Below are 27,404 nucleotides of genomic sequence, written 5' to 3'. Positions count from 1 at the left end.
TGGGGCATCATTTTGTGCAAATAGGCGTGTTTGAATTTTAAAAAGTTCATTTTGATGCCTTATATGGTCAATATCTCAAAAAATAAGGCCAATATCAAAAAAATAAAAAAACCGTTTTTGGAATGGAGCCTCAAGATTGAGCTAAATACAAAATAAAATATTTTGGAAAGAGTGTTTTTTTGTTATGATGTACCTAAAAATATTGCCAAAAACTCACTTTTTGTGATTTTCTTCAAAATTGTTGTTTTTACCCCAAATCTGNATTTATATTAAGATTTATTGATGNCTTGCCTTCATAAAAATGTATACCTTTATATGTTTTGCGCGAATAATTACAAAGTTATTGCACTTTTACTACATGCATGTCTGAGAGTACACAGCCACCTTAAATCAAAATTTCTTCCCATAATACAATATGCGGGGTGCCAACAGCACATCCATTAAGCACCCAACATACGTCATCAGTAGCGAGTGCAGAACATGTTCCAATGCAACTGATGCTACAGGTTGTTCCAGGATACGCAATGATGGTCATTTCGGTCAAACCAACTTCCGGTAGAGAAACCCAGCATCCACATACACTTGAGATCTTCAATCAGGACAAAGGATTTAATGAAAGTAAACTGGAAACTTGAAAAGACCCATTACATTGTGGTTTGGCATGAGCAAGTACAAGCAGCTCACATGAAGTATCATGTGAATAAATTGTGTACCTATTTTTTTCTTATGCAACATTTTCTTTGTATATCAACTCACATGGCACTTCTTTTCATGAATTGCTATAATTTGAATGTGGGGTATGCTAAATTGAAATAATATACAAGTCAACAATCCTCACACACTTTCAGTTTAGAAGTAAACCAGACAAATGCTATTCACATCAATTTTATGATGTAGTTGTATTTATTCATCACTTATCATTTGACATTGTGCCACATATATGTACATGTACCATCATATCTAACTGATTACAAATATAAGCTGTATTTAAAATGAGATGGAAATTCCTGTGAGCTCAGCTCCATATTACTAGTATACATATTATCACATGCTTTGGCGTAACAGATGGTAAAACCTTGATTTTCTTTAATCGACGATTGTCTTTGTTTGTCTTTTCAGTTCATTAAAACTGACAGTAATGTTTTGGAGGACATCACATAGTTTAGGTATCCTCTTTCCTTTTACACTACATTAGATCTAGCATGCATAAGCTGGGTAACAATCGGTCCTGTTATGAACAAAAGATAGCAAAATACATAGAAAAACTTAATTCCGTAACCTTTACTTTCATTTATAGTACTTTGCCGTATGAGATAACCCATTAAAAACATGAGACCCATGCCCACAAAATAAGAGGAAAAATGCATATCTTCATTTTTGAGTTATTTCTGGCAAGCTTTAAAAATACTTTCCAAGACTGCTCTCTCATTTTGGTATTCAAAAGGCAATATTTCAAAGAATTGTTTTCTGGCATGTTTCATGATCCACATCTCTTTTTTTCCTGGCGATTTTCCACTCATTTTGTGAGAATCATGTGAGAACTCATTCCGACTTTCAATACACTGAGTGCAGTGAGTAAAGCACCCATTGTCACAGACTTGGCTATGTTTTAATGAGTATTACAAATATACGAGGCATAAAGTCAAAAACAAAAAAATCTCTGTAGAATATTATAGTATGAACAAGTGTATTCAAAGATTATTTGAGTATGAAATTTTCAACACAGTTTATGCAAAAAAGGCTGTATCTTCAAAAGGATGATTTCAAGCAAAATGCAACTATTATGGTTTGCAGGTTTACAGGATGTGTTAAGTTATCAAGCGGTAATCTGACACTTTGAATATACTGCTCACAGAAGAGCATCATGAATGAACATCAGCTAGCAGTACAGTAAACACAGTTATTGCATCATATAACTGTGTAATATAAAATACAATATGATTGGGACCCTGTCACATGCATCTCAATACATAAATGAGATTCTTAACAGATATTTTAATTTTGCAACAACAATGTCTATAACATTTTTGCAGTATTAACATTTTTAATTACACTTCACAATTTCATAATTGTTTGTCATTTACAAATGTTAAGAAACTCATCTGCATATTTTCAATCCATTCTTTAATACGGTGAAAACCGATTTTAAATTTATCTGAAAACTAACATATTTAAGGTACAACTACATTTTGATAGCAGTACCTTGTAAACCCTTCCCTCAACATGATGCATATTAATCAGCTTCATATTAACTGCCAAATTCACACTTTGCACAGATCCTCCATCTTGCTATCAAAACAAGGTTCTCCCTACATACAAAGAGCGCATTTTTACTTTTCCACGCTTTCGTAGCAACATGCCAGAAACATTGCATGGCGCACATGGTAATTAAAGCATGTGTATGGAAGCATGTACGCAACCTCCGCATATTCAACACACACTTTGGGGTGGAACCTCCTTTTGACATGACTGTACATAGAGTCAATAATAGATACATACACTTTAAAATTATATAGTATATGCTCCCAATACTCACAAAGTTGACTTTGTATAATCTTCATGGGCCATTCTCAAATGTCAGTTCTACCTCAGTCTGGGGTGACATTTAAAATGTCTTGGACAATGATGATCATGACATGCAATTCAACCTTATTTACAAATACACTAATGTTATAGATAGCTTATTCAGAAATAACTGATGTATGTTCAAAAGTAAAGTTGAACTATAGAAAATATTATATTTCTTAATTTTCTCCCAACAGAGTTTATCAACCCCAGCGAACAAAGAACATACATAAATGGAGACAAGAAACGTTGTAATTTCTTTTCATGAAACTTATAAAATTCTAACATAAAGACCATAGCTACCTATGTTTTACCCCTTACTATATAAATACATATTCTAAACAAACTTCATAAATAAATTTTTAAAACCTGGATATCCGGTTCTAGGTTTCAATTATTTTTCAACAAACAGGCATCTTTTGTTTTTATCATTTTTAAATAAGTTGTCAATTTGGTTTTAAAATGTTTCATATACACATACACTTTCATGTTACCTCTTGACCTTTCATTGACATGTTCTTCATACAATTATAACATTTAAACGAAATACAAAAATCTTGTTAAATGAAACAATAACTCGCTCATTGCACCATGTTTATTACACTCCACCCAATCTAAAATATGAATACCCCAAAACATTTTGAAACTGTCATCAAAACAGCAGTGTCAATGTAGAGCTCTTCATAATTTATGCTGGATGTAGTCTGGAAATTGACATGAACAAGATTTCTGTATCAACATACACATGGCTAATAAATTGTAATGTAGTCCGACTAAATACCCATCAGTCATCCATGATGTCTTTGTTAGGCATCTAAGTCTTGACCCATAACAGGTTTCTTTTTCAATTTAATCGTACAGATTCTCATCACCAGCGTCGCCATCACCGTAGAGATCGGAGTCTTCGTTAGAGCCGCCTCTTCCAGGTGCGCCTGTACCACCGCCTGTACCACCCTGATCTGGGAATCTGTTATGGACACAAGAGAATATACAATATTTAGCCTGTTCTGTGACAATTGATTGTATGGTGATAGGATCAATAGTGTAATTGCCATTATTATTATCCGTTCCAAATCCAGTGACACCTCATGCATATTTGCCTGGGTATGATTAGTCATATAATGTTCACTGGAGGGGCATGGAAACTAGCATTACAGCCCGTTTATATTGATTTACAAAGTAAAATGCTAATACCTATTACAATGCATCCAAAGGTCCAGTGAAATTAATGAGGTGTCACTGGAGCTGGAATAGATTATAGTTGTTTCCAAAAGCAAACTTATACGGTTGCTTCAAAACTGTTGCTTTTAATTTGCGTTTAACTGTGTATTCATACATTGTAGATGTATTTACAAAAGGTAAATTGCATTTGATTAAGTCTTCTTTTAGACGGATACCGGTGCATTTCAAATAAGAGCACATCAGACATATCAAATTGCATTCTGAATACGAGGAACGGTGGTTAAAACTGGGTCCAATGTAAGCAGTCGAGGTATACAATACACACAAAACAAATAAACCTAACTGTGTAAAGCATTCTTTTTAAAGTTAATTGTGGGTCATCATAAGTCGATTATACCAATGATGAATCAAAAAAAAAAAAAAGTGTCACTTTCAGCAAAATTCCAATTTTATTGTAGGGTATCTTATGTTGATACTACTTCACCTCTACTGAAAGCACAAACACATTAAAAACAAAAAAGCTTACCTGAAATTGCCACCGAAGCCACGGCTTTGCTGTAGAGTTTGTGCAAACATCTCATACTTCCTGATGTCATTGTCACTGACTGAACGGCGAGCAAACTTCATGGCCTCCTCAAAGTGATTCCTTGAGATCTCTGGTACTGGGTCGTCTTCATCCGTTTCCTAAATACAGAATAGAAATATGGAACTCCGCATTAATTTTCACAAAAGGTGATATAAATAGCTGCAAATGGAGTCACAGGAATACACGCAGGGTTCGATTTAACTTGTGTCGTGGAGCAAAATGCGACAACCTGCTACACAAATTTCAGCTTGTATAGCATTTTATACAATGTAAACATATGCTAATAATATTATAAGAATATCGCCTAAATAAGAGAAAACAAGACCTTCAAACTGATCAAGTTTTGAACTTGTTTATATAGGTTTTCACTGACAAAGAATGCAATTCCTGAATTTTCTTCTACCAAAATAATCCCTGGCCCTGGGAAGATCTTGACCTAATTGGTTAAGGAGTCGAAGTTAAAATCCTGGATGGTCAAGTATTTACAATTAGTTAATGTGTCATTTGAGATGGTTGGGACACCAAGTTAATATTACATTGAATGTACTACTTACCATATCAAGGTCTGGATTGGCTTGTCGTTCCCTTGTTTTGCGGATATCTGTCTCAATGCTTTCCCTGATGGCAAGCTTACAGGCTCGTTGGCAGATTTCTGTCAGGTCAGCACCGCTGAAACCATGTGTCACCTTGGCCAAGTAGAGTAAATCAATATCCTGCAAACATAAAGCATTAAATGATGGATATTAACACCAGGATATTGCTATACAGCTTAACAGTTTGTTTTTGCTAGCCAAAACCACCAGCAATGGGTAGAACATTGGCTCTCCCACATAATTGGGCTGCTTTTTTAATGTGTAGAATCTGCATTTCGGTTTTGTTTTAGTATTCGGTAAGGTCTTTCAGCAGGGATTGAGTTTTGAAAATTACAGATGTGCTACAAATCACATTTCTGGAAATGTTACGGCGGGCTGTCAGGTGTGCTATTAATTGCACTTGGTAAGAAGTTTAGGAATTGAGGTCTGATTTAGCAAATCACCGATATCCCCTGAAGTAAACCACAATTACCAAATATGCAGTCCAATTCTTTTGTGTGCGATTCCAGCCAAAATGAAGATCTGTTGGTCAAGGCACATGTTTTAATTTCTAAAATTACAGTTAATTCACTCATTCATATATTACCTTTGATATAGGCGATTTTCTGAGGTTAGCCTTTAAGATTGAGATACGGGAGAGTTCATCTGGTAGTGGAATGTAGATGAGCTGATCTAGACGACCTGGACGAAGGATGGCAGGGTCTACAATATCTGGCCTGTAAGGTACAATACAAGATAAAATGTCAGATTATCAGGATTGGGGTTTGACGATCACACAACTGATACATAAACAATAATAACATTTGTTGCTTCAAGTTCTGCTTTGACCTTTTATTTTCCAATATTGATGCTACAATTACCTTCAATGGCTTTCTCTACGGACCATATGGGTTGATACCTTTCCCCAAATTGATACATGTTTAGGTCTGTTTATCTACTTACCTATTTGTTGCACCAATGATGAAAACATTCTTCTTGGAGCTCATACCATCCATTTCTGTGAGGACTTGGTTAATGACTCTGTCTGATGCACCACCAGCATCACCGATGTTGCCACCTCGAGACTTGGCTATAGAATCCAATTCATCAAAGAACAACACACATGGAGCAGCTTGTCTGGCCTACAGGCAGGAATACAAATTGTTATGTGTTGTTAAAGCTACAGACACCATAGGTTATTAAGTATTCAAGTGGCGAATACATATGCTGCTTAACATTCAGCAAATATTTTGCCTAATATTTTGTTTTTCATAATTTTATCATTCAATTAATCAGCGTTTTGTTATCCACTATTATTGGTAATCACAACTGTCTGAATACTAATATCTGAGATAACCTTACCTTATCAAACACATCTCTGACATTAGCCTCTGATTCACCAAACCACATAGTCAGCAGCTCAGGTCCTTTGATGGAGATGAAGTTAGCCTGGCATTCATTGGCGATGGCTTTGGCCAGCAGCGTCTTACCGCAACCTGGTGGTCCATAGAATAGCACACCACGACTCGGCGTCATGCCAAATTTGAGGAATTTGTCAGGATGTTCCACAGGGTACTGTACCAATTCTTGTAACTCGCGCTTGACACTTTCCAGACCTCCGATGTCTTCCCAGGTGACTGTGGGTACCTCAACAACAGTTTCACGAAGGGGCGCTGGGACTGCTCTTACCTAATGCAAACTGAAAAACAAACGGGATAAAATAAATGCACTGATTAGGCTTTAGTTGTCTTTAGGAAGCCAACATGCATGCATATCAATATTTAAGCTACAATCAACGAAAAAAGTCCTTGGAACGCTTGGCACACTCTGTCGTAATTCCGTGCAGAATTTCTTATGTTCATGGAAATGACCTACATTGTGTTTGGGAAGAAACATGACATCTACACCAATGATTTCCCCTTCCCCTCTCCCCCTCAAGCAATGTTGGAACACATTGGGGAACCGCTGAAGACATTGGCATTTCTCAACATTGCACGGGGAGAGGGGTAACAGTTTTCCGTTATTTACACGCAAGCGTTCCAAGACTTTTTTCGCTGATTGTCTCTACCGAATGCAAAATATTTCATCTAAATTTCGTTTTTGTCTCATAACTCAAAAACGGAATGTCGAATATGAGCTTCAAATTGCACACGATTTGAGAGTGGATTATATGCTTTGTAATCATAATAAAATTGTTGCTAAAGAATTTGGTTTATTTAGGGAGTGGTCATTGGAAACACCCCTATGCTAAATTACTCACGTTTCTCAATTATGGCTCTAAAATGCTCTAAAATGTCGTTTTTGTCCATAACTCAAAAACAGAATGTTGTATGACTTTCATATTGCACCAGATTTGAGAGTAGATAATATCCTTTTGAATCATAATAAAATTGTTGATAAAAATGTTGGGTTATTTAGGGAGTGGTCACTGAAAACACCTCCTATGCTAAATTACACAAGTTTCGTAAGTATGCCCTCTACTGTAGTCAAATTTCGTTTTTGTCTCGTAACTCAAAAACACTACAAATACATTTTTTTTACAATATCACAATGTTTTGCAGCATGTTTCCAAAATATTTTCAATGTTATTAAAACTTAAAACATTTTGTACCCTTTATGATATAACCCAACATGTAAATGTTTTCTCTAAAACTTGTGTTTGCTGAGTATAGGCATATAAATGTCTTCTGGAAAACTTGTGTATGCTGAGTATAGGCATATCCTAGCGAATCAGAAAGATTATGATGTAACAATTTGAAACAACTCATTTCTGAATATTATTTATATTAAAACACGCTTTTGCGATGAGAAAAAACAAGAAAAGAAAAAAAAACACAATTTAATATACTTTACAAAAAATACCACCACTGGGACTCGAACCATTCACATCGGTCAATAGTCAAAAGGTTATCAGTCTGAGGACTAATCCGCTACGCCACGCTGCCATTTCGCAATCGAAGTAACAAGTTTTGTTCTTTTTATAGTAGTCAGGTATCGGGGAAAGTGTAAACTTGTATAGAGTACTTGCACGAAAGGTCATGAGTTCAGATCATCCTCCAGACACGCTCCATTAGATATGCTAATGCATGGAGTACAAAGAATTACTTTGATCAAAACCAGTTAAACAGGTGATTGGTATTGTACTCCGTGCATTTGCATGACCTCTGGAGCGTGTCTTTAGGATGGTTTGAACTTTATGATCTTCCATGCAAGCACCCTATAGTAGAAACGGCAAAATGTATCAGTTTACCATAATGACAAAATTGTCCAAAATCGACATTTTATGTTCTTAGGCCGCATCTCACGAAGCGTCACGTTCGGTTTACATTTGCTATACCAATTGAAAATGTTTTATTGCAAAAGGAATGAAACATTCGTTTCATATATGAAATTTGTTAACAGTTAAGTTTACCAATTTAAATTGAAATAAATACGCATAAACAACTCATTTCTGAATATTATTTATATTAAAATACGCTTTTGCGATGAAAAAAAAACAAGAAAAGAAAACAAAAAACAACAATTGAATATACTTTTAAAAAAAAATCGACCACCAATGGGACTTTGTTACCACATCGGTCAATAGTCAAAAGGTTATCAGTCTGAAAGAAATCCGCTACATATATTTATTTCAATTCAAAATGGTAAAGTTTTAACTTTTATAGTAGATCAAGATTATTTCTTTTGCATTAAAACATTCTCAATTGGTATAGCAAAGTGTAAACAACGTGACGCATAATGAGAAAATGCGTCCAAAATCGACATAAAATGTTTTTGAGACCATTTTTTCATTATGGTAAAGTGATACACTTTGCCATTTCTACTATACAAGTTACACTTTCCCGATACCTGACTACTATAAAAGAATGAAACTTGTTACTTCGCTTGTGCAATGGTAGCGCTGTAGTGGATTAGTCCTCCGACTGTTAACCTTTTGGCTATTGACTGATGTGCATGGTTCGAGTCCCAATGGTGGTCTATATTTTTCTTTAAGTGTATCAAATTGTGTTTTTTTTTCTTTTTTTTTTCTCATCGCAAAAAGCGTATTTTGTTATAAATAATATTCAGAAATGAGTTGTTTCAAATTGTTACATCATAATCTTTCTGATTCGCTCGGATGTGCCTATACTCAGCAAACACAAGTTTTAGAGAAAACATAAATTTTATACGTTAGGTTATATCATAAAGGGTACAAAACGTTTTAATAACATTCAAAAAAACATTTTGGAAAACATGCTGCAAAACATTGTGATATTGTACGAAAAATGTATTTGTAGTGTTTTTGAGTTATGAGACAAAAAAGAAAAATGACACAGTATCATACAGAAGAGGGCCATAATTACAAAACTTGTGTCATTTAGCATAGGAGGTGTTGTCAGTGACCACTCCCTAAATAACTCAACATTTTATCAACAATTTTACTATGATTCAAAAGGATATTATCTACTCTCTAATCGTGTGCAATATGAAGCTCATACAACATTCTGTTTTTGAGTTATGGACAAAAAGCGACATTTTAGAGCAGTTTAGAGCCATAATTATGAAACGTGTGTAATTTAGCATATGGGGTGTTTTCAGTGACCACTCCTTAACTAAACCAAATTCTTTATCAACAATTTTATTATGATTGCAAAGCATATAATCCCCTCTCAAGTCGTGTGCAATATGAAGCTCATACAACGTTCTGTTTTTGAGTTATGGACAAAAACGACATTTTAGAGCAGTTTAGAGCCATAATTGTGAAACGTGTGTAATTTAGCATATGGGGTGTTTCCAATGACCACTCCCTAAATAAACCAAATTCTTTATCAACAATTTTATTATGATTGCAAAGTATATAATCCACTCTCAAATCGTGTGAAATTTGAAGCTCATACGACATTCCGTTTTTGAGTTATGAGACAAAAACGAAATTTAGATGAAATATTTTGCATTCGGTAGAGACAATCAACGAAAAAAGTCCTTGGAACGCTTGGCACACTCTGTCGTAATTCCGTGCAGAATTTCTTATGTTCATGGAAATGACCTACATTGTGTTTGGGAAGAAACATGACATCTACAACAATGATTTGCCCTTCCCTCTCCCCATCAAGCAATGTTGGAACACATTGGGGAACCGCTGAAGACATTGGCATTTCTCAACATTGCACGGGGAGAGGGGTAACAGTTTTCCGTTATTTACACGCAAGCGTTCCAAGACTTTTTTCGCTGATTGTAGGTACATATGGAAACATTGCTTATATCTTCCACATTTTAATTATTCTTATTTTGACATATCTATTGCATCACACGCACCAAAGTTAAATATACAAGTAACATGATAAAGAGTTAATGTATTGATTGATTTACCCTGAAGTCATCCATGCTGACAGCAAGTGAGTCCATAACCTCAGCATCAATGGTATCTTCATCAAGGTCTATTAAATCCATCTTCTTACGGATCTGTTGCAAAGCAGCCTCTGAACAAAGGGCAGCCAAGTCAGAGCCTACATGACCATGGGTTTCATTGGCAATCTGCAAATGATAGAAATGACAAAAATGACAAAATAACTAACTACACTGTCTTCATTTAATATGCCGATGGCTATTGAACGATCAGAACAAAACTATAGTCGGTAAAGGATATCACAAAAAATATGTGGAAGTTTTTTAAGTTTCAATTGTTGAGAACCATGTCACTTAGTAAAGTACACTACTAATGCAAAGTGGTTGAGTTGAAAAGTGTAAACATCATTACATCAACAAGTCTTGAGTTGGAAATAGGGTCCTCATAATAGAGAAAAAGTTAAATAGAAGAAGCAATGTTGAAATAGAATAAGAACCTGACAAGTGACATCTTGTCTGACCAATCTGTGAATATCGTACATTGCATGATACTTAGTTTTAGAAGGAAACCCACTCAACTGAGAAACAATTTATTGCAGTTTGTTTACACAGTCTTGTCTCCTTTCAAGTGATACCAAACAAGCCGTTATCTTATTGTAAGCCCGACTAGAGTCTGGTGAAAGGACATTACTGTACCTCCAACTAAATTCCAATAGAGGGCATATAAACTCTATCGGGGTATGAAATGGAGGATCTTTATTGCACAAAGACCATTCAAAAATAAAAAAACCTTTGAGTAGCTCATCTTTACCCTCGCAGGATGGCTGTATACATCTCTGATAGTACTGTATTATTAGACAGACAGGGAGAGCTAAGTGTTCACTTACCTGTTCTAAATCTACATCATCTCCCAGCTTCATGTTCTTGGTGTGAATTCTTAAGATCTCAAGACGTCCAGTAGCATCTGGAATGCCTATGTCTATTTCACGATCAAAACGACCTATGTATAAGGGAAATTCCAAAAATCATATTGTAAGATTAGCAGTATTAAATATTTAACCCATCAACATTATCTGTGCACATACAAACTGAGGTCATTACTCTTACATAATCAGTTTTAATGTTCAAAGTTTAAACAAAAATGAATGTTGTATACTGAATTCTATGTGGAAAATAATAAATATCTCTGAACATCTGCTCTAATTAAATTTGCCGTTTGCGATATTGATGTTAAAGTGCAGTCATACTCATAGATATTCTGCGTCAACATTTCATACCCATGTACATGGTTAATCAAGACAAACTTGACATTGTATATATGTTACTTAGTTTTAGAAGGAAACCCACTCAACAGAGAAACAATTTATTGCAGTTTGTTTGCACAGTCTTGTCTCCTTTCAAGTGATACCAAACAAGCCGTTATCTTATTGTAAGCCCGACTAGAGTCTGGTGAAAGGACATTACTGTACCTCCAACTAAATTCCAATAGAGGGAATATAAACTCTATCGGGGTATGAAATGGAGGATCTTTTTGTGCAAAAACAATTCAAAGAGGCAAAGAGACAAGAAATCATAAAGGGAAGGATCACAAATGATATTGATGGTGAGCTACTGCATAAAATGGATAAGTTCTTAAACACTTTCAATTGAATTGAATGGATGCATTTATACCAAATTCATTGAATTTTGCAAGAAGACTTTTGAAATCTCATCAGACATCCTTTCATGTTTACACACAACCACATGACAACTTACCGAATCGACGCAGTGCTGAATCGATGCTGTTTGGTCTGTTGGTAGCTGCCATTACAATGACATGAGCTCTCTGTTTCAACCCATCCATAAGGGTAAGTAATTGTGACACAATACGACGCTCCACTTCACCATGAGTCTAAACAAACAGATAAAATGCATAACTGTCATCTTATGTGCTCAATGGATTTAACCTTCCGTTTATTGCATACTTGGTCTTTTTTTGTATTATGTAATATCATGGAAAACTCCCTGCTTCAAATACCATGTTAATATATTCTTTTTCTGGGACGATACCAAATGGTTTTTGAGAAAATGTAGTGAGTAAAGAATCACAATAAAGCACCTGCTGCTGCACAGTTTTAAGTAATTTCACACACAATATATATCATATCCTTGTTGCATTTTGTTGCATTCATCCTGTCCAATTACTGTCTTTTATTTTACTATTATATAAAGTCCTACATACCTTTTCCCTCTTTGGAGCTATTGAGTCGAGTTCATCAATGAAGATGATAGCGGGAGCATTCTTTTCAGCTTCTTCAAAAGCTTTACGCAGATTTGACTCGGAATCACCGGCAAGTTTGCTCATGATCTCAGGACCTGGAAAACAGTAAAATAGAAAATAGTTAATCTGTAGTACATGTATGCCAAACATTGCATAACACCTCCATGCTACAGGTTACTACATCAATGGGTACTTTTCATGTTTATACTTACCAAGTACAGAGTAATTTCAGAGAAATATTTAAATTATATAGCATGTATCCCCATGAAGTGGTTAATACTTAATATATAAAAACAAAAAACAAATCAGAGATCACATTAATTAGCCTCAGTCTTACCATTGATAAGGAAGAAGAAAGCTCCTGTCTCATTGGCCACTGCTCTTGCAATTAATGTTTTACCAACACCAGGTGGTCCATACAGCAAGATACCTCGGGGTGGCTAGCGGAGTGAAGAAGGGGAAACAGTCATGATAAGTTCATTATAGATATAACAGATTTTATGGAGCCAGATTTTGACAGCTAATTTCTAGCAATTCAAATGTTACAAATTTGTTAGAAAAATTGGGGGTGGTCATCATCTGTGTATTTCCCCCACAATTTTGAGATGCTGTCCTTGCCAAAGTTACACTGTTTTATACCCTTCCAAACTGTCATGATTGAAATGATCCAATAAAGATACCAGTTGTGGCAGGGATGATATACTATTCCCCAAAATCATGCCAATGAATGTAGAGTTATGAAACATTCATTGGGGTAAGAATGGGGGAGAGGAGAGACAATACTACATGCATATTAAATGCACATATTCAGGGTCAATATAAAACAAATCAACAGTCTTATCACATTATAAAAAGATGTTATCACAAATGTTTTTTAATACCAATAACTACCAGTATAGTACTGAAATGCCCTGAGCCTACGGGTGTCTCCCTATCTTTTTCAGGCTTTACCTTTTTCTTGTGTATGAAACTTTCATCAAATATAATGACTTTGGCGATGTAATTTTGCGTGTCAGCCTTCGACTGACTAACGGACATTGACCCAGGAGAGTTTGTTGACTTGTTTACTTGCTGTATTTGCACAAGGCGCACATTCCTGATTGTTTATGTATTTTCGGACTTTCATAAATGAAACCCAAATTATTCCTTTTGTTAATTAATTGACGCTAATTGCATATTAATTGTCCCATTACTTCTCTTCCTCGTCATTGTGGATGCGTCTGCATTTGTGGTATGCATTATGCAGCGGAAGGTAGACGCATTTCTGCAATGGGGACGGAGAGATGCGGCGACTATGTCGACGCACTTTTACGTCGCCGTTCCCTGATTGGTTGGTGCTGTTGCTGGGTCGACTGGCATGTGAGAGGAGCGTGCCATGAGCGTGCGCGTGGGCCAGTCATCCGATGCACCTTCACTTATGATTTGGAGCTTGTTGAGTTAACACGTAGGCCTACATTTGTTTCTGTGCAAAGACGGCTTGACCATTTGTTTAGAGACATGACTTTCAATATAAGCGGCAGTCTCTGTATGGTTAGGATCCGTTAGTTTTATTAATAAATCGTGTTATTTTGTGATTGTACTTCCATTGTCGTTTTGCTCCATGTTTTACGTTCTCTGAGTTATTTATCAGGAAATCACGCATCATCCATATCACACCCTGAGTAAATCATTACAGTACTTTCTTGATTATCAAAACCAAATTCATTCACTTTGGTATTTCATACGTGACTGGTATCTTAGTCAAAACCATTGTGTTGTGGTGGGGCACATAATGCTACATGTGCACCTTGGGCTCACAAGAATGTGGTGTAGGAGGAGAGCACATACATTTAAAAAAAAAACAGAATATGGGCTTTGCTAAGCAACTGATGAACATTAAGAAGGATGTGTGCAAGATAGAGTCTGGTCCAAGGATAGAGAAAATGGTGGTCGTACACACTTTGAGTCCGATTAATTTTGGGTTACTCTTTGAATTCAAACTCACCTTCACACCAATTGCTTTGAATAGTTGTGGGTGGCGTAATGGGAGTTCCACCATTTCCTTGATCTGTGCTAACTGTTTACGGCAACCGCCAATATCATCATAACCAATCTCATTCAAAGATTCCTCTTCTTCCTGTAAGAAGTACACACAAAATTATCAAATGTTATAAACAGGTTTGGTCTCATCACAATTTTTCTGGCTGCAGAAATTTCAACATAGCATCAACAGATTTTCTAGTTTTTCATCAATATCATATGTGACCTGCTCTGACAAAATGAGCAGAGTTGACAGCATAACAAGATATCCAGATCTGAATTCATTATTTCTAGTTTTAAGCACACCAAACATGCAAGGGAATGCCTTGAATTTTTGTGTTTTTTATTATATTTTGATATTGTTTAAAATGAACTGCATCTAAAGTGCCTGGTAACTTTTTGCTCATTTTGTGGGAGGCGGTCACACATGTTTACTTCCCCCACTTGATCGCTGCATCATGATGAGATGTTATCCTTGTCAAAGTGACACTGTTGTATACCCTTTTAATCTGTCATGATTGAAACGATTCAACAAAGAAACCAGTTGTGTCAGGGATGGTTAACTATTCCCCAAAATCATGCCAATGAATGTAGAGTTATGAAACATTCACTGGGGTAAGAATGGGGAGGACTTTTAATGGAAGTGGCCAAATTGGGTGTGTTAAAATGGACAAAAATGTTTACAAAAACAGGGAGTCTCGCTCTAAAATAGGGAGGGTTGGCATCTCTGCAGTACTAAACAGACATTGATGGACATATTTAAGGTCAATATAGACAAATTGTCAGTCCTATCACATAACTGTCATCAAGATGTTATCAATCTCCTTTCTCTTTGTATATTAACTAGCACCCCTTCCACTTAATACATAAACAAGCAAAAATGTTTTTAAAACATTGTCTGAAGTTCTCGAGCCAATAGTGAAAACAAATTCTAAGACTCCCAAGTCAGTCCCACATGTGGAATTTTTTTTGTATGCCACATTTCTCTTAACACTAGAGCTTCTCTTTTCCTAAAGACACTTTCCTGTTAAATTCTGTATGTTTCAATTTAGACAACACTCTGGTGCATGGTTATGCACACAAAGCTTCAACCGCAACAACTTGAGGTCAAACGAAGCAGGTGATTTCAGAAAAAAATGTACCAACTATGCAGTTCACACTTACCTCTCTCTTAATTGGTTCTCCCTCACAATGTATCATAGTATCTGGTGCAACTATGCAGTATGGTCCTGGTTCTGTTTCCACTACTTTGAATTCTACGGCTCTCATACCACCACGTATCAGGAAAATGTCCCCTTTGCGAACAGGCCTGTATGCTTCCTGGAAATAGGGCTTCAAGTAGACTTCAAACAAATTCCTGAAAATGTCAAATAGATTAAGTCAGATTTTTCCACTATTTACAGCTTACTGCATATTATAAATCAAAGGTAAGTTCAAGTGTGCAGCTATGCCTTGTCAGGGATTGCAACAGACTACAGGCAAATTAAGTAATTGTTGGCCAAACTCAAAATGTTTTGAACGCTAGTGGCACTGCAATAAACACATGCACAGATAACGAGGTGCAGAAGAAAGCGAACACTCGTCTTACATTGCGTACACACTTAGTACGCTACATGGACGTAATACGCATGTTCCAGTTTGGCCAAGAAATACTTAATTTACCTGTAGTATCATTAAGAATAACAAAAGTTGCCAATGTGGATAGAAAACATCAACGTCAACTGCAAACTATCAGCGTTCATTAATACTACCTTCCAAAATATGCATTTCAACAGCTTCCATTTTTCAATTTCTTTGAAAATGCACATTACTACAACTAAGATGAGTAATGTTTGGTTGCTAATAAATTACAAACTGTTTAATACACCCCCAACACACACAGTGTAATGCTTGTTCTGGGCAGTTAAATATTTCCATATAATATAAATGATAATAGTTGTGCTAAAAACTATGGGCATACGATGTACTTACCCTGTGATTCCTTCAACTGTGTCATCAATAGGCAGGACATGGATACGTTTACCATATTTGACATCTGGGCAGGCTTGTACGCTGAAATTATAAATGAATGGATTACTTACAACATGTCCAATAATTCCATCCTGCAAACTTATACTACAGCACAAATCTTAAAAAAATACAATTTGCTATACCTGTATTTCATTTTTAAACCAGAGGACCAGTTTACAAGTGTATGGGATCCACTGAGGTATGAATGAAACAAGATACTATACCTCCTAGGTTTTAACCCAAGAAAGACTAAGATACCAATCTCAGGTGGTAAACTAGGAGGAAATGTTCAGTAAGAAGTATGTGGTGAAATGGTGCTTCTCAAAACACTTGTATCAACACATTGAATCCTATTATCCATACATATGATCATAATTCATTGGTTTTGTACTTGCATGCTTCCATTGACAGCTAGCTATTTACAGCTGCTGGGTTTTCCTTCCAAGTTACATGCTTCAAACCATAGGTGTATTTGCCACATATCATTGATTCATTAATGTTGAGCTAGGTGGATTCAATTTAGTTGCTCACCTGACAATGTCTCCAAGACGAACACGAAGATTGTTCCTGACGACGCGATTGATGCGAATCTTATCATCTGATACCGTATCATCCGCTAGAACTATGCACACTGTGTCCTTCCTTTTCTTACCCTTCAGTAATACTGTGTCACCTCTGAAAAGCTGAAGCTCATCCATTTTAGCCTGGAAGAGGAAAAAGGTATCATTAAGCCATGAAACTGTTGAATAACAAATCAGGTTTACATTTTGGTTGTAATATATCAGTATTCCATGTGATGCAAGACTAGATTATAAGCACTGTAGAACGAAACAGCAGTCCTAATCCAAGATCTTGACTGGGTTAGAACAAGGATTAATCAAACCATTTGAGAGATTTGTTTTTCTATTTGAATTTCTTCATTGGTCCACAAAATTACTTTCCTGATGTAGCAATAGCATAACCATATTGCACTGTTGATTTGTTTTAACAATTCTTTTACATAATACAAATATTTATTAAGTTTTACCTGTGAGAGGGATACCACAGAGTTATCTTCATTGATGGCTTCCTCTGTGATAAGCCTGTTAGGCTTGGCCTTTTCTCGCAATATCGCTGTTCCCAAATCATCATTTCTGCAAAGATAAAACATTCACTACATATCGTAAGCAATCAAAGAACAAGACGTGGAATAATTATACATTGCTTTCAAATGAACATGTATCTGAGAATTAAATGCAGCAACAGTAGTTCTTTGTTCATTTGAATTCCATGGTAGCCAAACAATTCAACCGCTCTACTTTGATACTTTTTTATGTTTACTTCACAAAATATTGCAAATAGTATGTTTTGTACGCGTCAATGGCTATTCCCAGAAGCACATGCTCGCGTTTGTATGCTAACAATTGTTTCCGAATTCTACATTCATTTACAATGTAAAGAAGAAAAAATTTAACCCCTCTTCTTACTAAATATCCGATTAAATCTTCATGATTAGATTCTTAACATTTGCCATCTATACCACATTACCATTTATGAGTTCCAAAAATGCTCAAAATTGGAATTTTGATTGATTTTAGGTCATCTGGTTTATAAAATCACAAATTTACAAGCAGCAAAGTAGCATGATTGAACTGACTGACAACAAAACCATATTGCCAATATTTATGCAAACAATAAAATTCTCAATAAACCACAGCTCAACCTGCAGATGTTAACAATTACCATTAAATTTGCATATTTTGAAATGTATATCATTCATATATGCTGATGTTCTGCTTATTGATACTGCTAGTAGGATGAACATGTATATAGTGCACTGTATGGCATATTGTATGCAATCTTTTATTCTAAACAACTGACAATCTATCTACAGAATTTCTCCCAAAAAATTTGTTTTGCAATTTTCAAGAACTTCAATACATGCACATCTGGTATGGATAATAGTGATGATGAAAACCATAGGCTTAACGTCAGTAAGTACCAAATTCTATACTCTTGCATCATGTCAATATATTGCATGTGTTGAATTATAAAGCCTCTGCATGTCATCTATGTCAGGACTTGTGTTTTGCTGTGTATAGTTAAGACATTTCGAAAATGTGATATTATTGAATTGTAATTTTGAAAAGGCCATGAAAACAAACCAAAGGCACCCAGGAGCCATTTACCCAATGGTCTTAACATTTTGGCTCTGGGTTCACACCAAAATCCTGTGAACCAGGCTCTACATTTAAAACAAAAAAGAGCCTTGTGGTTCAACATCCAGTTCTTGAATTTAGCATGTATAGGGGCCTACTGATGCCAAACATTCAGCCAAATTGGCTGTCACCAAATGGCTCTTACTGTGAGAATGCCCGCCATACACCTTTTATTCATTGCATATTGAAATGCCCCTCCCCTAGGGTGCATCAAATGCCCCTCATGTCATGCAGATTTTTTCTACCTAGTCTTAAAATGTTCCATTGGGCTAGAAAACACCATGTGTAAAATTTGAAAAAAAAATGAAGGTGGTCTAGGGTGGCCTCGAAGTTGCGAGGTATTGAAATTGCCTTCTTACAAACGGCAGCTATTTAGAAACACCTTTGTTACCACAGGATAAAATAGCTGCTATTTGTTTTATTGCTTACAGTGATACTGAGTGATCATAATGGATATCAAAAAGTTCCAAAATGAAAACAATAATCATGCGTAAGCTTTAGAATCCTCACTTATCAACTTACAAAGGAATAGCTGCCATATGTGCTATTTTCCAATAATGACTGTACATGTTGTTTATCCTCCTAGTTGCGTACTATTTGTTGGTTTCTTGACAATGCTACAGGTTTAAATGATATTTGTTTCTACAAATACACATAAATAAGGTATTCCTATTGCTAAGAACCATTCATTTTTATATATGTTCCAGCTATGGTCACATAATGGTGACACCTGGTGACGTCACACTGGATAAATTCTATTCACTGTGCGGAGGTTCGTGAACAGCCCTCGAATTAAGGATCTGAAGGGGCACGGCAACTTTTTTAGGGCAAGTTGATAATTGCCGTGGATTTTCACTGAAAAGACAAGGCAGCACGGCAATTTGTAATATTTCAAAAGGGCATCAAGGCAACTGTTGAAAATTTGAGAAGGGCACCAAGGCAATTTTTCAAAAGCGAATAGATGCATTACCGTCAGCTGAATTCGACACCAAAGTAAAATTCGACTCTCAACTTCACACTAAAACTAACCTGATTGCTTAAAAAACCTGCTTTATAATACAGTTTAATTTACTTAAATTTTGCGATCCCTAGTTCTGAGCTGCAAAACTGACTCGAAATGTAGCGATGAAACAGCTGTAACTTTGGTAATAATATTGATCAAATTCGCGGGATAAAAACTATTTACGTGCAAAACATATCTAGAGATGGGCTCACATGTACAAGATAAGACGATACCGGAAGGGTATCGCCATCGGTTTGCAATAAGAAGTCAATGTTTGATAATCGAGAGAACAATTGATTTGCCCAGCGCTCAGATTTTGTTCACGACACGAGGTCAAGGACGCTATAGTTACTAACAGCGTTTCTGATTGGTCGATAGTACGTTGAAGGTATTTCTCTGACCAATCGAGAAAATGAAATCAGATTTCTAGTAACCAGATAATGTATAAGCCGATGTGATTGGCTGAATATGTAAGCTTACGTGGGGTAATGAATATTAATTCACAACAAACTATTGTGTATACTGTGATTGATAGCTGGGTTACGATGCTCAAAATAGCGATCGTGTTCAAGATTTTCGATTTAATTTTCCACAATTTTGCTGGGATTTAACCAGTACTTGTTAATGATTTTATAATGAAGGGGCAGGGCTGGCGGCTAGGGCACCCACGGCAACTTCATTTAGGGCACGGCAAGTGACTGCCGTCGGTAAAGGACATATTTTGAGGGCATTGCGGCAATTGGGGTGGGCACCCACGGCAATATGCCGTCGGTGCCGTGGGTTAATTCGAGGGCTGTTCGTGAATGTGAATGCAATCACAGATACTTAAATTTAAGTATATCTGTGATGCAATGGAGCAAATAAATCTGAAATCAATACAGCATTAGTTTGCTTAGAATTGAACAGGGCAACTGTCTCATCAAATTCCTCTAATACCTCTTTGAAAGTGACAGAGATGTCATCAAATTTGGAATAGATAATAACATAGTATAACACCAATGCCTATCAATCATAGAAGTTGAGAATGCTGCAGATTTTAACATCTGGGAAATTTTGAACTATAATTAAGTTCAAACGATCTGGGGCACTGCATAAGTCTGGATGCAAATTTCTCGTACATGTATTATGAAGATCTGTCTCCTAGAAGAATCCATTAGGCAACTTTCTGCAGGAACAATCGCCAAGAAGCGGCAGTTAACATCCTGGAATTCCTCACAGAAACTGTTTAACAAGTGGCCCAAGTGAGTTGATGTTGAGATGCTGAATTGTAAACCAGAAGTCTTGTGACACTAAATAATAACTTTATGTAGTGGACTCATTGATATCTTCTGGGAACTTTGGTTTCCCAAACCCTGTACCTAATTCGTCTCTTGGTGCTTGTATTTCTTCACTTGGTTGAAGCTTATAAGGAGTCTCAGCCAACCATTGTTCCTGATCCTCAGGTATCTTGCTGCTAAAGAGGAGAGTGGTACCATTTCAGGTGTATTGCTTAAAGGCTTTGGCAGCGCCGCTGGAGACATCCGGGTTCACAGCATAGAAATACAGTAGACTGTGAAAGAGCTGCAGATCGTTCCAAGGAGCATCAACATCAGGGGTCGCGCTAACCTGCGTTTCTGCGCGTACAGCGCATATTTTTTAAGTTTGAGCGCATCTATTCATTTTTGCATACCAGTTCGGGGGTTTTCATGCGCGCAGAAAAATGAAAACATGTGAAAGAAAAATAAAAGCTTCGATCTCCAATATTTACTGACCTGTCCAGAAATTATGTAACATAAAATGCAATAACATAAATGTTGAAGTGAAGTCAGTAGCATTGTAACATATTTAAAAATAAAAATAAAATACACACCGCCAGCGTAATTTAACACAGATTGTGATATTGTCTAGAATCACTGATGAGTTTTATTGCAGTACTGAATGACGACACGTACGTGAGTTGGTAATTTCTAATTCTAGGGATCGGTAAGAAATGCTTCAAGAGTGGTGTGTAGAGATATGCCAGCGGTGATATACGAGGCCGTAGAAGAAAAAAGTGACAAAAATTTGCCCTTGAATTATGTTTTATAGTCAAAATACACAGTAATTCAATAAATATCATGATATTTGGCCTAAACTTGAACTCATTTGCAATGAAATGTCATTTTTTATTGAGTAAATCATTGCTTTTTCCCTCGTCCATGTGACTTGCAATGCTGTTGAATTCTGCACTTTGCCGAAGTTGAACTGCATTTTATAGAATTCGGCGAACTTTTATGGCATAAAGCAACACTTTTATAGCAAGTATACTGCGTGGGAACTTTCTTTAAAGCCAGATAGTTGGTTAATAGCGAGAATCGCAGTGTGAAAGGGAGATCGCGTTTTTGCCAGGCCTTAACTATTTACACATCATAACCAAAATCACAAAATCTGATACTGATATATTGAAACGGGCATTCAATACTTGACTAGAGAACCCATCATTTTAGGATTTGAGCGCATATTTTTAACACTTTCAGGGGGTTCAGGGGTTCTGAGAACCCCTGGTTTTAAAACCTAGTGCTACCCCTGATCAACATCAAGTACTCCACCAAGGGCTAGAGATTAGTGTTACAAAAGTCACAAAGTCTTGCAACTTTGATAACTGCTGCTTCTTGGTGATCGATCCTGCAGAAAGTTGCACAATGGATTCTTCCAGGAGACAGATTATACAAGACTTTTGCCATCCATCTAGACTTATGCAGTGCCCAGGTCATTTGAATTTAATTACATCTCAAAATTTCTCAAATCTGCATCATTCCCAACTTCTATGAATGATAGGCATTGCAGGGACTGCCATTTGAGAGGAGCTAGATCAATCACTCCTCTACAGCTCTTCTTAAGTTGCATTTGCAAGAGCGATTTGTAGCTCCTCTAGATGACTTGTTAAATTCTTTATGCTTTAATGGCCACAGGTGCAAACAGCTCTTTTTGAAGAGACCAGAAGAGCTTTCTACAGCTCTTTTCTCATTTTCAAATGGCAGTCCCTGCATTGGTGTTATTATTTTAGAAATGAATGGTTCTGAGTATTAGGAATACCTAGCTTATTTATGTGTTTTTGAAGAAACAAATATCATTTAAGCATTGTCAAGAAACCAACATATATTACGGAACTAGGAGGATAAACAACATACAGTCATTAAATATAGCACACGTGGCAGCTATTCCTTTCTTAGTTGATAAGTGAGGATTCTAAACCTTGTATGCATGATTATTGTTTTCATTTTGGAACTTTTTGATATCCAGTATGATCACTCAGTATCACTGTAGGCATTAGCTATTTTATCCTGTGGTAACAAAGGTGTTTCTGAATAGCTGCCGTATGTAAGAAGGCATTTTCTATACCTCGCAACTTCAACGCCACCGAGGCCACCCTAGACCACCTTCAATTTTTTTCAAATTTTACACAGGGTGTTTTCTAGCCCAATGGAACATTTTAAGACTGGGTAGAAAAAATCTGCATGACATAAGGCCAGGGGAGTTGAAACTTTTACATTGCATTTTTTTCTGACACAAAAAATTAATTTGGTAAAATACTGGCACCTAGTAATAGGTATTAGTAAGGGTCATCCACCAAATTAGCAACAGCACTGATGCCCCACCAGTGTTGGCTTGGGAAAGGAATATCTGTTTTTTGACTTACTGACTAATTTTTATACCCCTCAGAAAAGATGCGTTATCTCCATGTTGTTTGAAGATTCAGGGGATTATTTTTTGAGTATCATTGACATAAGCACTAGTAGTAAGTCCCAGAATAATGTTAAATAAAAGTTTTATTGTATTTCTTATTTTGTGTAATAAACTTTGAAATGTAAAAATAGGCATCGGGGTTAGTTGAAACTTTTGAGGCGGGGTTAGTTGACACATGAAAATCGCATAGAAAAAGATGGGTTAAAAATTTGACTTTTTCAAAATTTGCAACATGTTTTCCATTTCTTCAATATTGCTTTTATATGGTTAAAAAGCAATAATACAAGCAAAAAGTGCACACAGAAAGTATGTTTTATAATATTTTAGGCTCCTCATATTTTGGTCCATGGTGACACTCGTCACCTTGTGTCCAATGTATTGACCCGCACTCCCACATATATTTATTTTAATCATTTTTTCACACTGATTGTATGTTAAAGGGTGCCTTCAAGGGAAGTATAACCCTAACAATACAATAATAATTATTTTGAAATTTTTACAAGCCATGTTTCAACTAACCCCAGGCCAGGGGTGGGGTTAGTTGAAACACTTTTTTTCAAATTTTCAAATTGGATTATATGAATAATCATAAGCAGGTCCAATAAAGTTTAAGGCTGTATTTGTAGCATGTATACATATGTTTATACTGATATGGTTAGTGTTTCTTGAAACTAAATCGGTTTTGCGTTAAAAAGATGATTTTGTGAAAAATGTTTCAACTAACCCCAATCTCCCCTATGTCAATTTATTAAATGATTTTCTTGACAAAACGTCAGATAAATGTTTAAAAAAGTTACTGAAAACAATTTCTACAAATTTTTATTAACAAAACGTATTTATTAATTGTTTGCCAAACATTTATTTAATTCATTTAATACACATTGCTAATAAATATGTTTGTCAAACAATTGCCGATCACAATGTTTGTCAAACACACTGAACATTTATATTATAGTCAACAAACTGTTCATAATATAATAAACGGATTTAGGAGCCAAACGTTTGTTAAACATTTTCGTAAACGTTTAAAGCAAACGTTTGTGATCGCTTTAATATTTGTCAAACCTTTGGCGAAATCGGCTATGTACAGCGTATAGTAGGACTGGCGAGCGAGTCTAGCATGAGTTACAATTTTACATCTTCAATTGATCATGATCATCTTGTGTTCATGTTGTAGGTAACCTAGGCAAACCTTAGTTAACACATTTACTAGTCAGCGAATTCGCCGAGACCGGGGCCCCAACACAATGCATATTTACATAGAAATTTGAATTTTTTTCGAGAATAGGTGGGTGAAGGAAACCTACATAAATATTTGCTTAAAAAGTTACCTTTTTCAGAGTCTTGGTTAGCAGCGACGTAGCTTGCGACACCATCACGGCGTCTTCATTCAGCGTAGTGTTTACAATCCTCCGGTCACATGACCACCCGATGGGTGGTCAAGTGTCAGCAGATCATTGTAGATGGCGGGCAGGTCGTATCCGGCGTCCCTGTTGAGTGTAGATTTTAGTGTCTTTATCTCGATGGCTTCCCTGATCTTTCTGTTCCAGAACCGATCCTCCCTGCCGATGACTTCCACGCCATCCATGCTGATGTCATGTTTATGATCAGCTTTGTGGTCACCGACTGCTGTTCGGGGTGGTGGTTCTAGTATGTTCTTTGAACCGGTGCCAAGATTTCTACTTGTCTCGCCAACATAAGTGTTCTCACATTCGGGGCAGCTGATTCTGTAAATTACACCACATTTGTTGGTGTTAGGGGTCTTGTCCTTCGGTGTACTAAAAGGATCTGATGGTATTGACCGGTTTGTGATAAGCGTTGACCCGTGGTCACGGAAAATGTAGGATAACTTCTCAGAAAGTCCTTTGATGTATGGCAAGGGGCGTTGATTTTACGCTCATACTGTCCAGTTGTTTCCTTGCGATCTTTCTTTTTCTTTGGTTTTGGGGTTTTGAACATCCAAGACTTGTAGCCGCTTGCCTTAAGTGCAGTTTTAACGTGGCTCGTTTCCTGTTGTTTGTCCTCGTCTGTGGTGACCAACTTATCCACTCTATCCATCAGCGTTCTGACCACCGACCTTTTATGCTCCAGATGGTGGTTCAAATATTGGTCGGTGTGCGTTGGTTTACGGTATATGGTGACTTTGGTGCTACCGTCATCCTCAACGTGGATACAAGTGTCTAGGAAGGGAGTTTACCCTCTTGTTCAGGTTCGTTGGTGAAATTAATGTTCTTGTCGAGACTATTGATGTGCGTTGTAAAACCATCAATGTCATATTCATGGATAAGGACGAACGTGTCATCGACATAACGAAACCATTTCGACGGGGGGCGAGGGGCCGTAGCAAGAGCCTTGCCTTGGTCTCGAAACGCTCCATGTACAGATTGGCTACAATGGGGAGACTGGGAACCCATCGCCGCACCATGGGTTTGTTTGTAGTATTGTCCTTTGTATAATGGGCGTAAGTGGTATTGAGGCAAAAAGTGAGGAGTTCCAGGATATGGTTGATTTTGAGAGGAGTGCGATCCTTTAGCGTGGCGTCCTTCTCCAGCTTATCCTTTACTGCTTCAATCGCGTCCGGTACGGGTATACTTGTGAACAGGGCAGAGACATCATACGATATCAGCTTTTGTCCATGTGACCGGAGGATTGTAAACACTACGCTGAATGAAGACGCCGTGATGGTGTCGCAAGCTACGTCGCTGCTAACCAAGACTCTGAAAAAGGTAACTTTTTAAGCAAATGTCAAGAATGACAGAGTCCAATATCAGTATCCATGCTGCTACATAAATATGTTTTTTATACTTCACTTGACCCAAATATATGATTTTTTATGGTGATAATCAAGTCGCATATGGAATTTTAGAGGATTTTGATAGCAGTTCCATTAAAAAAGCTGCTATCGCCATGAGACTAAGATCTAGAAACACCCCGAAATGCCGCTTTGGGGAATTTTGCTAGCTGAATCTTTTGATGAAAGTCAATCTTTGACAAGATGTAACTTTGCTACGGAAAGTGCTATGAAAAAAAGGTTTTAGTTTTGGCTTAGTTTACTCAAGGGCTTTAATTTGATATATAAAACGATGCAATTTGATGTCAAATTTGAATTCACCTAGTATACCTACATGTTGAAACAAAAACAATTTGTTTACAAAAATGAATCGTTTTCACTATATTCCCAATTCATCATGCTATAAACAAATGAACATAAAAATATAAATGATAATTAATCTTAAGATGAACCTTTGAAAACTGGCGACAAACCAGTTTCATCAACATTTTAGCCAGGATTTCAGTCTCAACTTCATTTTCCATGTTTTATTGTTGACGTTGATGCAATGACGAACAATGACTTTGTAAAATTGAAGAAAAAAATGTACGATACCCGATAAATAAATAAGCAATTTAAGACAAGCAAAATACGTAAATGTAATCTAGCTACAACAATTTTTTATATGTGCAAGTATACTTCCTTACTCTTTATCTGCCATTGTGATAAATCTTCTTGTAATTTAGTAATTTTCGGAGAGAACAAAATATCACGTCCACTCCACTCAGCTGTTTTGTGTTGAATAATGGCCGTCGCCGATCGCTGATTGGTACACGTGTGACGTAGTAGGCGAAAATAGTAATAATTTAGTTTACATAAAAATATTCATAAATTTAATTACTTTTTTTATGAAATAAGTCACTAAAACAAATTAAACACACGTATTTAACTTTAAATACTCAAATAGAAACAAATTTGTATGCTATAAATAATACAAATTTAATTTTAAAAAACATTTGAAAGTTGTTTTTTTCTAAATGTTTCAGCAACTAAAATAAATGAAGACATGTATGACTCATGAGAAAGAGGGGAATTTGCAGACGATATTTTTCTAGAATATTCATGATTACGTATGTCTGTTGGATCTGTAATACGATGAAACTGACGCACATCACAAAGCTTTTTCCTTGTTTAACCGTAATATGAATG

General features: G+C 36.3%; 1 protein-coding gene across 1 annotated transcript; it reads right to left on the bottom strand.

Annotated features, from left to right (window-relative positions):
* Nucleotides 1–869: 869 nt before the first annotated feature.
* LOC140153076 (transitional endoplasmic reticulum ATPase-like) lies at nucleotides 870–27,025 on the bottom strand. The gene is given in 18 exon segments (XM_072175694.1): nucleotides 870–3,532; nucleotides 4,274–4,431; nucleotides 4,888–5,046; nucleotides 5,513–5,642; nucleotides 5,869–6,047; nucleotides 6,268–6,573; nucleotides 6,575–6,604; nucleotides 10,255–10,419; nucleotides 11,118–11,230; nucleotides 11,986–12,121; nucleotides 12,452–12,585; nucleotides 12,828–12,930; nucleotides 14,475–14,606; nucleotides 15,674–15,866; nucleotides 16,481–16,561; nucleotides 17,051–17,223; nucleotides 17,547–17,652; nucleotides 26,903–27,025. Coding segments are annotated over 18 exon segments (2,430 nt in total). The 5' UTR covers nucleotides 26,917–27,025; the 3' UTR covers nucleotides 870–3,414.
* Nucleotides 27,026–27,404: the final 379 nt, after the last annotated feature.

This window comes from Amphiura filiformis, chromosome 1, assembly GCF_039555335.1.
Source record: "Amphiura filiformis chromosome 1, Afil_fr2py, whole genome shotgun sequence".
NCBI classification, from domain to species: domain Eukaryota; kingdom Metazoa; phylum Echinodermata; class Ophiuroidea; order Amphilepidida; family Amphiuridae; genus Amphiura; species Amphiura filiformis.
This window is presented reverse-complemented; position numbering and strand designations above follow the sequence as displayed.